Raw genomic sequence first — 15067 nt, 5'->3', positions numbered from 1 at the left:
AAGTCAGCCGCTACTTGGTTCCAGTAAGCCTCACGTTCTTCCTTCATTCTGCATCGGACGTCATTGCTGAGCTAACAATATCGCTCAAAGTCGACCAGCTTCACACATTTTTGTTCATCTATCATATCGAGGCATTCATCGGATATCCATGGCTGTGTTTGGCGGCGTATGGGAGGGCACAGTTCTTTGGCGCTTTCCATGATGGCGTCCGAAACTTGTTGCTCTTCAACGTTGACGCCTTGAGATGGCACCAGTGTTGCAAAACGGTTGGATAATGCTTTTTGAAATTCCGCCTTGCGAGTGGGATCTAACAGGCATTTCCAGTCGAGCTTTGCAGATGGGCGCTATTTGCGTTTGGCTCTTTGTAGTTGAAGTTTTATCACTGCACGCACAAGATAGTGGTCTGATCCACAATCTGGGCTGCACATCGAACAAACATCCTTAAGTGATGATCAGAAACGGGAGTTGATCAGGATGTAGTCCAACATCGGCGAGTCGTCGCCCATTGGATTTCGTCATGTGAGTTGATGTTTCTTTGGATGTTGAAATTGGGTGTTTCCGATGATGAAGTTGTAGGTGTTGGTGAAGGACAAAAGGCGCAAACCATTGTTATTCATTACACCATGTCCAAAACGGCTCATCGTGCTTTCCCACCCAGTCCGATCGGTGCCTGTGTGGGCGTTGAAGTCTCCAGCCAGTATGATCAATTCGGTCTGCGAGACTGAATCCAACATGTGTTGTAGTTGGTTATAGAAATCATCCTTGGCTGGGTCTGGACTTGTCTCAGTTGGTGCGTAGATGGTGTCGAGGTGTGTTTTGATGGTACCGCTGATGGTGAGCACTGCAAGGCAATCGGAGATCGGCTGGAATGCAACGACACTCTTGGTTGCACGACGGGCAACTATGAAGCCGACTCCTGCCTTTCGTTTTTCTCCACCCCAATAGTAGAGTGCCATCTGGTTGTCGGTGAGCGGTGGTTCGACGACCATCTTTCCCGATGCTGTGAGTCATAGTTCGGATCAAATCAAATCAAATCAAATCAAATCAAATCAAATCAAATCAAATCACTTTTATTGTCACATCACATGTGCAGGTACATTGGTACAGCACATGTGAGTGAAATTCTTGTGTGCGAGCTTCACAAGCAACAGAGTTGTGCAAAATACAATAATGTAAACAAGCAAAATACAAGAATGGCTACATCTGAAACTAATAAATATATGTACAATATATAATAGTATATGCATTTCTGGATGTGTATACTAAATATTTTTCTACGTGTGTGTGTGTGTGTGTGTGTGTGTGTGTGTGTGTGTGTGTACACATATTTTACAAATTAAATAGAGTAAACAATAAATAAAATATATAAAATAAAATATACAGAGTGAGACATGTGCAAAACAGTGGCATTACTGTACAGTATGGAGTGCATAATGTTGAAGTTCCAGTAGTGAAGCTGAGGTGTCTATGAAGTCTTCAGCAGTCTGATGGCCTGATGGAAAAAGCTGTCTCTCAGTCTGCTGGTACGGGACCGGATGCTGCAGAACCTCCTTCCTGATGGAAGCAGTCTGAACAGTTTATGGCTGGGGTGACTGGAGTCCTTGATGATCCTCCCCGCTTTCCTCAGGCACCGCTTCCTATAGATGTCTTGGAGGGAGGGAAGCTCACCTCCAATTATCCGTTCAGAGCACCGCACTACTCGCTGGAGAGCTTTGCAGTTGTAGGCGGTGCTGTTGCCATACCAGGTGGTGATGCATCCAGTGAGGATGCTCTCAATGGCACAGTGATAGAAGGTCCTGAGGATGCGGGGGCTCATGCCGAATCTTTTCAGTCTCCTGAGAAAGAAGAGGCGCTGCTGCGCCTTCTTCACTGTTTTGTTTGTGTGTACTGACCACGTAAGATCCTCAGCCAGATGTACACCAAGGAACCGGAAGCTGCTCACTCTCTCCACAGCAGCGCCGCTGATGGTGATGGGGGTGTGTACTTCTCTGCACCTCCGGAAGTCCACTATCAACTCCTTTGTCTTTGCGACGTTGAGGGTGAGATGGTTGTCTTGACACCAGTGGGTCAGGGCGCTGACCTCCTCCCTGTAAGCCGTCTCATCACTGTTGGTGATAAGACCCACTACTGTAGTGTCGTCCGCAAACTTCACAATGATGTTGGAGTTGTTAGTGGCCGTGCAGTTGTAGGTGTAGAGTGAGTACAGGAGAGGGCTCAGTACACACCCCTGTGGAGCACCAGTGTTCAGTGTGATGGGGGATGAGGTGATGCTGCCCAGTCTGACCACCTGGCGTCTGTCAGACAGGAAGCTAAGGATCCAGCTGCAGAGGGAGCTGCTCAGTCCTAGATCCTGCAGTTTCCTGTCCAGCTTCGAGGGAACGATGGTATTGAATGCTGAGCTGTAATCTACAAACAGCATCCTCACATACGTGTCTCTCTTCTCCAGGTGTGACAGGGCAGTATGTAGTGTCAGGGCTATGGCATCATCAGTGGACCTGCTGTGGCGGTATGCGAACTGTAGAGGGTCCAGTGAGTCGGGTAGTGCAGAGCAGATGAAGTCCCTGACCAGCTTCTCGAAGCATTTGCTTACGATGGGGGTCAGGGCTACAGGTCGCCAGTCGTTCAATGAGGAGATGGTGGAGGATTTGGGTACAGGGACGATGTTGGCCATTTTGAAGCAGGCTGGGACTACAGACAGAGAGAGGGAAAGGTTGAAGATGTGCGTGAACACTCCAGCCAGCTGAGCCGCGCATGACTTGAGGACGCGGCCGGGAATCCCGTCCGGACCAGTAGCTTTGCGTGCGGATAAAGCTGGAATGTCGATTTTGCAGCTCAGGAGTTCCTTGGCAATTATTTCTTTTTGGCCGATGTGGTGACCAGTTCGAACATTCCACACGGCGATTTGTATTTCCACTTTCAGTGTGATGATCTTTCGGTTTCTTCGGCCAGTAGCCCATTTCTCACCAGCATCCTGGTTCCCCAATACTGGTGCATCGGCTGCCCCGGATGCGGTAGCATTAAACGAAGAATTTAATTCAGAGCTGTCCATCGGATTCGTACCTGTTTTCCCCGGTCTCCCGGTTCTGGTCACTTCGGCAGGGTGACCACCTTCCTCCTTTTGCAGTCGGGCTTAGGACGGTCCTTGGCGGAGTTAAGACATGCAGTTAGTGAGGTCAGGTCTATTGGTGATTCTAAATTGTCCAAAGGTGTGAAAGTCTGTGAATGGTTGTCTGTCTGTGTTAGCCCTGCCCTCTGTTACCCAGCCTGTTGCCCGATGACTCCAATCCTGAACTATATAAGAAAAAGAAGAAGAATGTATGGTTGTTTTAATCATGAATAATGGTACTCATCTACTACTGAATTTGACACCTAACATTAGCTACAGCTGTTATGTAGATAGTCTAAATAAACTAACTACTGGTAAGTTAACAGCTAATCTAACATTAGCTAAAGTTATGAGGAAACAATATGAATAAAACTTGAGTACAGTACCTCATCTAAAAGCGCAATTACTGGTTGAGCCATATTGTATATATTTTATCTGCAATAATGATGAACTACCAGACTTAAGGTGTGCCCAGTATGGATGAATTTTCCTTTGATGTGGAGACCAGAGACCACACAAAGTCAATGACATTTGGGGACTTCAAGTAAAATGGGTGAAAACAATCCCTTCTGTCAGCTTTGACGCAAGCGATTGAAGGGAGTACCAATAAGAGTGCAGGATACAGTTGATTGACAATATGACCTGACAGAAAATACATTAGAGCGTTACCTAAGTAACCGGAGCATATAATCTCGCAAATGACCAACCACCGGTTTTAAGGCAATGCGATGAGAGAATTGCTTACAGTGTTAATGCAGCTTCAGTCTTATATTATAATTTTACTGAGAGACCCCAGCTCACAAGTTACATAAGCTGTTTTCCCTCATTAAATCCAGAAAATGTTGGGAGAGTCAGGTCGGGACACAGTCAGCTGTAGTCTTTTAAGACATAATGTAGTGGGCAGGAGTTAGTTCTACTGCTGGTAATACTTGGTAATATTTGGTATAGGTGAGGATGCTGACCAGCTGAAGCTGTGTCGATGTGGACATCTGCGAGACAAGCTGGCAATATAAATACTGTTTAATGTCCATTTAGACCTAGTCAGATACTTACAGTTTTACATGCATCCATCAGATACTAACTAGAAAAGTTCAGGTCTGCAGTGCATGTGTAAAACTACTATAGTGAACATTTAAGTCAGTGAGAACAGTTTTTGTGTCATGGGCCGTGGTGCGCGGGCACGAAAGGATCCAGGCGCAGACTCCGAGCTAACAGAAAGACACTTTATTGAAACAACGAAAGGCGACCCGGGGAAATTAGAGAGCAAAACAGAAACTAAAAACCCGGGGAAACAATGACACGAGGAAGCCGGGATCGAGACGGCGGGGGGCTGCAATAGAAAGGGGAGATGATTACTAGGGAGCCAGGAAGCGGGGAAAACATATCAGGACTGAGTTAGAGTAGGGGCTTACGATAGAACAGGACCGTGGGTGCTCGGGAGGGAAGTGTGGCAGTCCGTGGGGGCAGGAAGTCCGTGGGAATGGCGCGTGGGCCAGGTGAGCACCGCGAGATCCAGTTGAGCCGGAGGACAGGCAGGTAGCAGACGCCGAGTAGAAACCTGGACAGAAGTAGGCAGGTTAAACAAAGTTCCAAGCAGAAGAGAATGCACACTTTTCGTGGAAGTCTGGTTACCACTGTGGGGATGACTAACGGACTGGCGTGGAGCATCCGTCAGCGCCGGATTAAGTGGATCTCCGTGTAATCACCGTGATGGAGAGCAGGTGTGCTGGTGATGGCCCAGCCCGGGGGTGTGGCTACCCGAGCATCACGCATTCCACAGACACAGGACCACGGACCATGACATTTTGAATTCATGCCAAGCATCAGATAATCACTCGTAAGAGGGCTTGCCTCTGGATGTCTGGAGTTTTGATCTCCTCCATACCTGCTTCATACCCTGGAGGACGGGGCTGTGGCTCCCCACACTCCCTAGCAGATCGTTACATGGAGAAACCTTTGGAATGCAAGCATGCTGATCCACACAGGTGTGCACACAGGTGTACACACGGGTATTCACAGACGCGGACTACACCTTTCTTGGCTGCTGCCTCAAAGCACATTGTGCGCTGTCTATCTTGCGTGCTGCACAATATCGTTTATTATTTAGTATCTACTGATATCTACTGCTAGCTAGTTTATTGTGATGGTGCTGTTTTTTTTATTATGTTGCTCTTTGTTGTTTGCTTTCTCTTCTGTTTTTTTCTCCATACAGGTGACCCAGGTGATTTGTTTTTGTTTGTTTGTTTGTTTTTTTCTTTCTTCCCCCCCTTCTCACCGTCTCTTCTCCCCTTTGGTTTTCTTTCTCTCCCTCTCTTTCTTTCATTCTTTCTCCCTGTCCTATCCCCCAGTCATGTCTTTAACTTTGACTTTGATTTTTTTTTCGCCAGAGTGTATTATGCCCAGTGGACAGAACTAATTGATCCCCTACAAAAGTCCGGCCAGTCAATTGATCCCCAAACAAATGTGATGTGCGCTGTAGCTGGTTCATGCCCTTTGGGCTTTTGATAAGGGGAAACTTGCTGATCCTCCTTGTCCGGCTTTTCTAATAAAGATGTCAGCAGCTGCCAATGTGCACTTTCATGGCAATGCTCCAAGCTGGCTCCAATCAATAGTGTCTGTCCATAGGTGTAACAAGACTGGGTGACACAGTGTACTGTAAGAGGACCACACTGAGATCTAGACACCACTATGGGTAGGCGGCCTGACTTCATCAGGGACACATGGGAGACATACGAGGGAGTAAGAGTAAAGAGGAGAACTCTGAATTCTTAAGATATAATCGAACAATATAAATCGTAAAGAACCAGATACAGGATATAGCTGTATTTAGTTTCAGCTATCACTGTTGAAATCCCTGTCACAACCCTTCTCCCCGCAGCCGGTGTATCTATGTATATCTTTATCGCTTCAGAAGAACTACAGCTCTGCCTGTGTCATGCATATTTCATCAAAAAAATACGCAAAGCTGTGCAACCCAGAATCCATAGCTGATGTAGTGTTGACATCTTTACTAACCAGACAGCAGTGATAGACACACAGTGCCTGCTGTGCGGGAAATTTACTGTTAACACAACTGATAGAGTCAATCTTGTGCTATCCCCTGGAAAAACACATCCAGTGGAAGAAATAAGATTTTCACATTAAGACTTGAAACTTAATTTTTGCACAATAAAACATGGCAAAAGGTATTTGCATTTCTCTCTGAGTGTGACGGCTGTGACACAGTGATGTTAGGGAAATGCAGCTGCATCCGTTTTCGATCATAACATTGTAACATCATACATGTCATATTTGATACGTGAGTTTCGGGGACCTATACATCATCAGTGTTATTTTTAACCCTAACCCCCTTATATGTCCCCTTATATGAAGGGGGGGAGTATGTTCCATTTGTGTGTGTGTCTGTCTGTTTGTTAGCAGCCTAGCATCCTCAGGTTTCAAGATATCATGTTAAAGTTTTGTGTGATAACAGATATCAGTAACAGCTTGAGCTAATTTCATTTTGGTGACTAATTGGGTCAACCTCATGCACATGTGAAAATCAGTTAAAAACGAATATTACCCACAATTTTCTATAGATCATCTTCAAACATCACAACTTTATAGCATGCCTTGGCAGTCATGAGCAGGCTAAGTGCTGGCACCATCAACTTCCCTGTTAGTGCCTAAGGTCAAAACTGACCATGAAGAAAATTTTTGAGAAACTGTATCAAACAATATATCATATGAAAGGTCATGTAGAGAGCTATGTTTAAAGATAATAAAATACACCATTTCAGTAGGTAATACTTCAAGGTCATAGGGCAAAGGTCAAGGTCACATGAATCAGGAAAAAGCTTTAATTTCTATTGGTGTATTTCCTAACTTTAAAGCAATGTATTAGTCAGTGGGGGACATAAGCACTTTCTTTGTTTGTACAAAATTATATGGCATCAAAGTTACAAATAAAAATGATTATACTACACCAGATTTCCACATTAACAATGCTGACATCAGCACATTTTAGAGGCAATCGTGGCTCAAGAGTTGTCAGTTCATCTTGTGATCGCAAGGTTGCCGGTTCGAGCCCTGGCTTGGACAGTCTCGGTCGTTGTGTCCTTGAGCAAGACACTTCACCTACCGCCTACTGGTGATGGCCAGAGGGGCCGATGGATCGATATGGCAGCCTCGCTTCTGTCAGTCTGCCCCAGGGAAGCTGTGGCTACAACTGTAGCTTGCCTCCACCAGTGTGTGAATGTGAGAGTGAATGAATTGTGGAATCGTAAAGCACTTTGAGGGTCTTGAAAAGCACTATATAAATGCAATCCATTATTATTATTATTATTTAATAAAAACACCATAAAATATCAATATCTTTTGAATTGCCCTTGCCCTTCAGGGGGAAGGTGCAATCTCTGAGTGTTTGCTTTGTATACAATAAACATTAAAATTGCACAAAAATGCCAAATGTAGCAAAAATTGCGCAAATTGTTAGTTAATTTCTTTTCTTAATTGTAAGATGGTTCAATAAACACTCCAGTTTTTTAAAAGAGAATTATTTTAGCAATTTTTTCACAGTTCAGGCTTTAAAGTGTTAAAACAAAAACAAGAAATCCAAGAGTGTAAATCACTGCAAATGAAGGCCCACATAAATGTATTAATCAGTGTTGAAAAAAGATGAAAGCAGGTGGGCACATGAGCAAAAATAGTGCTGATAAAACAACATAATGAACAAGAATAAGCTTTCAGCAGCTGTCCTAGCATCTTCGTGAGAATGTAATGAGATAATACTGGCATCAAAAAAACATCACAGCTACAATAACATAAAGTAAAATGCTCATTGTGTTAGTTTAGAGTTTTTAGCAGTTTTTCATATGCTAGTTAGGACTAACTATAAACTGTATATAGATGATGGACATGGCCTTATACTCCTATAGCCTTGAGTTGTGGAGCCAGATGTGACCAAATTTAGACAAGCGGGTGGTCAGCAAACTGGCCCATAAGCCTTATGGGTGCAATGCATAGATACAGCTACCTGCTTACTGGTGCAAAAGGCAGACCAATAAAATATTAGAATTTCATTCACAAATACCAGAGCAAAAGCTTAGACAGGCCATACCACACAGCAGGTCATGCTGTTTGTCATGTAATTTATTTAAAAGGCACCTGCAGAGCAAACACTGTGAGATTCACCAGATGGTTGTCAGTTACCCCTGCCTGTATCAAAAGCCTTGTCAAACCTTAACAAAACCCAAAGAATCCAAAATTACAAAGTTATTTCAAAAGGGAGAAACTATGCACAGAGGTTTTTGCACCAGGCTACAAATCTGTTAAATGCATCTCATTACTCGTAGAGATCAATTCATTCACTCACCAGCCTCAAGCAACCAATCGAGAAACTGCAGTCCAGAACTCATAGTATTGCTGGTGGGTGGGTATATTGGAGAAATGGAAATTCTGACATAATGATGGAACCAGACAAAATGTCAGATATATTTTATCTGTGAACTTAAAAATTGGCATGTCAGCAAGTTTCAGGGTTGCTTTCGAGATATTTTACTGGATAAGTGAAAATTCTGACCTGCCGCTGATTGCAGAAACAGTCGGGGACCACCAAAGTCTCATATCCATTAGAGAAAAGGATTATCTGCACAGTAATGTCACAACATAACTGTTAGGACTTTTTCAGTGTAGATGAAAACGCTGGAAAGATCAGCATGTCTTTAGTTTTTGTAAAAAATAGTTTTTTACCTCAGCGAACTGTGTCAGAAGGTAAAGAGCAATCGGATATGAGGTGTTGTGGCTTGTTTTACTGCAGGCAGTGTTTGCAGTTAATCATTTAGCAAAGCAAGATGAGGGTGATTTAGCACCCCGTCCTTTATTTATTAATGTTAAAGAAGAAAAGCACACAAACATAGCCATGATTTGTTTGCTGTCACTACTTTCTTTTTTTTCTAAGGGGACTGAAGCTGTCAAGTGAATGGATGAGGGCATTGTTGCTTCATTTTAACCTGCGGGAATACACCTGTCTGTATCGTTTAAGCCTTGTAGTTTTACCAGATGCAAGCCAACAAAGAGAACCTCAAAATCCTTCTCTCTCGTCCTCCACCAAAACTCATAATGGGATGTTCTTTGAATTACTTCTCCCACTCTATATTCATATCTGCATTATTGAGCTAGCCGATGCACACTCAGGACCGAATCACTCATAAAATACAATAGCGAATGATAAAATGTATCCAGCAGTGAGGAATTGATTGAAGTTGAGGCAGGCAATTAGTTTCATTGATAACTGTACCGGTAGGGAAGAACACACCGAACACAGGAAGACATAGTGCATCTCCTGAATGGAAACAGTTCTATTACTCTCTGTCAGGTGTCCTCACTTCTCTCCTTGCCATTCATCTGCAGATGTAATGACCAAAGAAGAGAGCAAGACGATGATCTGTCAGAGTGATTCACTGTCAATTTACTGGGCTTTCTATCCTGGTCCGCTTTGTGCAGCAGCCGGTGAGATGAACCCGGCCTCCTAATTCTTCTCAAAATCTACATACTGACACTTTATAATAGCACAGTGATGATTTTGAGCGGTTGAGAGGAGATGATTTTTCAGGAAAAGCTTTAATTGGCCCGAGTGTGCCATCAGACAGTTATAAGTGCACTGGTGATAAGTGGCTCAACTGGGACAGACTATGTTGTGACACGCAATCTGGTGTTGTACAGCGTTATGACTAACAAGGCTGTTTTTTGTGTAATTGTGAGTAAAATTTTCACTTAAAAGGAATCACTATTTTAAATTCTTGGTGACTTGAGAAGGGTTTAATTCTCACAGAAGTGGTTTAACATATTCAATTAAACATTCAGCATCTTCTTTTGCAGTCTGTATTCGTAGTCTAAAAAAAGAAAGGGTTTTTTTTCTTAATTCAGTCTATGACCTCAAGGTTTTGTATTATTCCGATCTTAAATAGGGATAGAATATGTGATTTATATCATATACATTGACTATAGCCAAACATCTGCAACCAAACCTGTGCTCAACTAGCCTATTGTCTGGGCCTTGAATGAAAAAAAAGAAGTAAAAGCATACATGGTCTGACTGCAGACTTCCAAGAAGCACAACAAGAAGACAAACTCTTTTGCAGCAAGAGTTTGTCCTCATGTGCTGTGCAGCAAAGCAGTACAGCAATGCGACTTATTCTAGATTAGATGGTACCTTAATAAGTCACGTGTACACACACAGCTATACACAATACAAAGTAAATTCTTTAAAAAAATTAAATTATAGAATGATGATAACAAAATACAAGCCCTTAGGGATTCAAACAAATTAAAAAAAAAACAGGAAGTTATAAATAAAGATGGAATTCAGTCAAAAACCGATTTACGTAAGTTAAACAATATTCACATTACAGCCAATTACGGGCCTTTATTGAAGAGATTTGCTTCTTGGAAATAAGGGGACTGGCGCCATTATGTGGCATGATGTAAAATTACAGGAGTCTACTATCAACAATCACAGTAGGCGAGAATATAAGGTTCATAAGGCTGCACAGATATGGACAGATATAGATGGTTTATCCTGCACTCTTAGGAGCGAAATCAGATAAACGTCACTGGTATTTAAAATGCTTATTAATTGATGGTTATTCGTTTTTATACGCTAGAAAAACAATTATAACTCAGTCTGCCCCAATAATGTGCACAAAGTGATCGACTTACAAAATACGTTTATTCATGTTCATTTGTACTCCACAGCAACGCGTTAAAACATTTTTTGTCACTCCCTTCTCTACAAAGGCCATACTATTACTTTTTCCCCAAACTCTTGCACCTCTAACCTTTAAATTGCCGAAGGCAGGCGACATTCCCATGCAATTAATGCAAATCTGCGGTCTTTAAACAAAGCTAAGACCAGAGCGCAGTTAACCAGAACCGCTGTGAGTTCATCCATCCCATTTCCTGGACCAAGTTCCTGAGGGAGGGCCGGTTTGAGCAAGCATGGGAAAGTTCTCCCCACTTTTTCCGATTACATCGATTCTTTTTAAAGAAGGCAAAACATAACCCGACCGGAGCAGCAGTGCAGTCCACTACTGGATAGAGCGGAGGTGACATTAAAGACGCACTGTTTGCTGGGACCCGTGAGGCTGTAAGGAGACAAACCCGGCTTCTAGAGAGAGAAAGGTGAGAAGGTTTTCCGTGAAAAAAAAAAAGAAAAAAGGCGGGCATATACACTCTATACAGTTCTGATTAGTTGTCAGTGACCGAATTATACTCTACGTTGTTTGACATATTTTTATTTATTGGATTCCTTTTTTTGTAATTAATATTAACTTAGTAATATTTTTAAAGCGATTTACACTTGGGCTGAAACCTTAAAACCATCTTTTCAGAGATGGATGATAGGCTAGTCCTAGAATAAAATCTATTTTCAATGGAGAATTTATTCTTTTTGATGGCTTGTTAAAGTTGTTCTTGAACTTTGGTAGATCTTACAACGAGTCTGCTTCTTATTCTTTTCCTTCTGTGTTGATAAAGTCGGACAGTAATAAGCCGGGCGGCTTTAAAACTACTTTAAAAGGGAGACCTGCTTCACCTTAATTTGACTTGTTGATTATTTTTTTCTTTTGTGTTGTTGCTTTGATACTTAATATGGATGGTCTGCTTTATCAACTCAATGCTATGCTTTTCCCATCTCCTACAGTGACCTCCAACTAGTCTGCTGATATTCTGTGGTATGTTTTGTAGAGATAACAGCCATCCTCGAGACAATACCCCCGAAAGAGGATCAGTCAAGTTAGCGATTTCTGTGCCTGTTCAGCTGGGGCCAGTATCCCTGACAGTTCATTGAAACTCCTCGTGCTGTCAGAAGAGTTTTTAGTTTCCCTGTCTGAGACGTTTTTCCTTCTCACGGGGGAGAAAATAACAGACAAATATTAATAGAATAAACAAATAGACAAGTGTCACAGCAGAGCCTGAACTCACTCACACAGGATGTTTATTCAGTTGTGTGTGTGCGCGCGCGCGCGCACTCGCACGCGCGCGCTGAGTTTCCCGACAAGCCACCGACTGTGTCATTTCTCGTTAACGATTTCCACGGCTTCCATTTCCATTACTGACCACATTTTATTTTTTAAAATGAAATCAATTAAACTGTATAATTAAAGTGTGCATAAATGAACTGATTCATCCAGCCCAGAATAGAATATATTCTTTGTGCCTGCATTATGTAAACGTTGCTTCATTTGGACTTGTTCACCCCGGTTTGCTGCGAACAGACAAAGTGTACACCCCTTCCCATTCATTCTAAAAGCTAACTTTGGCAGCATATGTTTTTGTTTTAGTTCATTTTAGTGGGGGGCTCACTTTTTCACGTCTCCATGATGAGGAGTTGGGGCCCCACCTTAACAAGAGTGTGAGCTCATGGAAGAACTAATAGGGGGGCTTCAGCCAGATATACGTTCCTCAGCAAATAGAGACACCATTATGCTGAAAAGGTTGGAGAAACTTAGCTCATTTGCTGCTTATAGGTGTGATTAAATGTTTATGCTCTGGCTATGAGTTTTGAAAAGCACTAACAATTTTGTAATGGTAATAACAATGTGCCAGGTACGTGATTAAGTGTAACAATGGTTCAGCCTGTTTAGCGACTGAGCAGTCAAGAAAACGAGGCCATATGACCCATATTAAAAACTAGACCTGTAGACAAGTTTAATGGGTCCATGCTACCTGACTGAACAGCTTTCACTTGAGATTAGAGTTTGAGGTGAAAAAGGTGTAGATTGTGATAGGTTATTACTTATATATGCTACAAAATCCTACCAAAACTTATGCACCTTTTGTGGGTAACTTTAATGACCTGTTGTCTCCATGTTAGGAGCAGAGGATGTCCAGAGCTGACTGGTCCTTCCTGGAGCACCTGCTGGAGGAGGGCCAGGAGTATTCAACAGCTATTGGCCGGGTCTGGCTTACCGTACTCTTTCTGTTTCGCATGCTGGTACTGGGAACTGCTGCTGAGTCTGCCTGGGATGACGAGCAAGCAGACTTTGTTTGCAATACCATCCAGCCTGGCTGCACTGCTGTTTGCTACGATAAAGCCTTCCCTATATCCCACTTCCGCTACTTTGTCCTCCAGGTCATCTTCGTCTCCACGCCGACCATCTTTTACTTTGGATATGTGGCTATAAGGGCTGGGAAGGACAGGAGAAAAGATGATGAGAAGCAAGCTGAAGAAGGAGGTGCTGGTGGAAGAAAAAATGGGCTAGTTCACACAGAAAGAGGCAATATCACAAAAAATGAAGAGACAGAGAAAGAAAAGAGTGGCATGAAAGGCAGAAGGCTAGAGAAGTCTCCCGAGGTGCCCAAACTGAAAGGCAGGCTGCTGGGAGCATACGCATTCAGCATCTTATTGAAAGTCCTCTTAGAGGTCGGCTTTATTGTTGGGCTTTGGTTCCTTTACGATGGCTTCTTCATTGCACCAAAGTTTGAGTGTAAAAAGTACCCTTGTCCCCACACGGTGGACTGCTTTGTGTCTCGACCCACAGAAAAGACTATTTTCACCATCTATACTCAGGTGATTGCTGCCATCTCCCTGTTACTAAACCTCCTCGAGCTCCTCCATCTGCTCCAGCTTGCCATCGCCTACCGCCTGGAAAAACGCCAGCAACAGGACTACCTACCTCGGCCCGAGCAGGAACCGGTGCGACAAAAGACTCCAGAACTCCAAACGGAGGCATCACAGGCTTATAAAGCAGGGAGACATATTGAGCTCGCCGTGCAGAGTGAGGCTCCACGCTGTCCAAACCCCTGTGAGCGCTATGGGGACATGCCCATAGAGGTGAACTGGGGAACTGGAGATGCTGGGAGCGACGCGCTTCCCAGTTATGTGAACTGTATGGGTGCTATGAGAAAGACACATTCCCCTAGAGTCCATTATAAGGAACATGCACACCACACGGGAAAAACTACTAAGGGTGCTCATAAGGGACACTCAAAACAAAAGCATTATGTATGATGTAGTCAGTCAGACTGATGTTTCTATGGGAGTGTTTTTTGGGCTTCAGATTTTTTTTTATAAATATTTTCCTGCACACTTGACTATCAGGAGTGCACAGTAAGATACAGAAGAACAGCTACTGTACTGTGAACGTAATGCCTCAGAGGCTGACAGACACTCAAACAGAGATTTATCAGATAAATGGACCTATTCAAAATGAAAAATTTAAAGAGCACTCCCCAAGGCAAAGAAAATGAGACTCCACCTCCACAGTGAGAGAAGATTAAAGTCATAAGATGCCTTAACGTTACATTTAATGGGTTTTTAGTGCTGAATGTGAAAGTGGGCTTTGGATAGGGTGTTGTGTGAGAGTTTACTGGAGAGTTAAATTTAAATATACTCCCTGGAGATTTGCACTGTAACTTCTTTTTGAAGCCAGTTCTCTCCCAAAGGCTCTGTCCACCCTGTGGAATGTACTGGTCTCTGGATCACGCTCAGGTCCCGGGAGGATAATGACTGCGTGGATGCAGGCACGCACGCATGCATGCACACACACAATATAATTTTGCCGCTCAAGTTGAGGATGCGGGCTTGGAGAGCAGGAGCAGAGGGAAAGGGGAAACCAAACTATGGGACTTATTATCGCCAATAACCGCAGCATAATATCTACAAAGAAAACAGAGAGAAGGAAAGCACAACACACAGACAGGCATCCATTTGAATGAATGAAAACTAAACCTTTAGTCGGTTAGAGGTTGATCTTGCGCCGCGACCGGGGCTGAAAGCGGTACAGAAATGTACAAATTCAAAGAAAGGAAACGAGTTGTTCTGTGAAAACTGTATTTAATGTTTATTTTTGAGATATTGCAAAGTGATAATATTTATTATTTTTTTGAAGAAATAAAGTTTAAAGTATAATGAACATATGAAAAAAAATCAATAACTGCATCACAGATATACTTTCAGAACCTTTCAGCCTGCTTTGTGTT

The 15067-nt window shown here is 43.0% G+C and overlaps 1 protein-coding gene across 2 annotated transcripts; it reads left to right on the top strand.

The window, feature by feature from the left end:
- The first annotated feature begins 11159 nt into the window (after positions 1-11159).
- gja4 (gap junction protein alpha 4) lies at positions 11160-14940 on the top strand. Of its 2 annotated transcripts, none has more exons than XM_085346864.1 (2): positions 11160-11266; positions 12966-14940. In XM_085346864.1, exon 2 carries the CDS (start codon positions 12969-12971, stop codon positions 14094-14096), a length of 1128 nt encoding a protein of 375 aa, XP_085202990.1. In that variant the 5' UTR covers positions 11160-11266; positions 12966-12968; the 3' UTR covers positions 14097-14940. The 2 variants fall into 2 exon arrangements, with proteins under 2 accessions (XP_085202990.1, XP_085202989.1); XM_085346863.1 differs by having other exon boundaries at positions 12960-14940.
- Positions 14941-15067: the final 127 nt, after the last annotated feature.

Source organism: Diplotaxodon limnothrissa, linkage group LG22, assembly GCF_057381915.1.
Source record: "Diplotaxodon limnothrissa isolate DT_005_m linkage group LG22, D_limnothrissa_male_GT1.1, whole genome shotgun sequence".
Lineage (NCBI taxonomy): Eukaryota > Metazoa > Chordata > Actinopteri > Cichliformes > Cichlidae > Diplotaxodon > Diplotaxodon limnothrissa.
The sequence above is the reverse complement of the archived record's forward strand: the minus strand, read 5'-3'. Positions and strand labels throughout refer to the sequence as shown.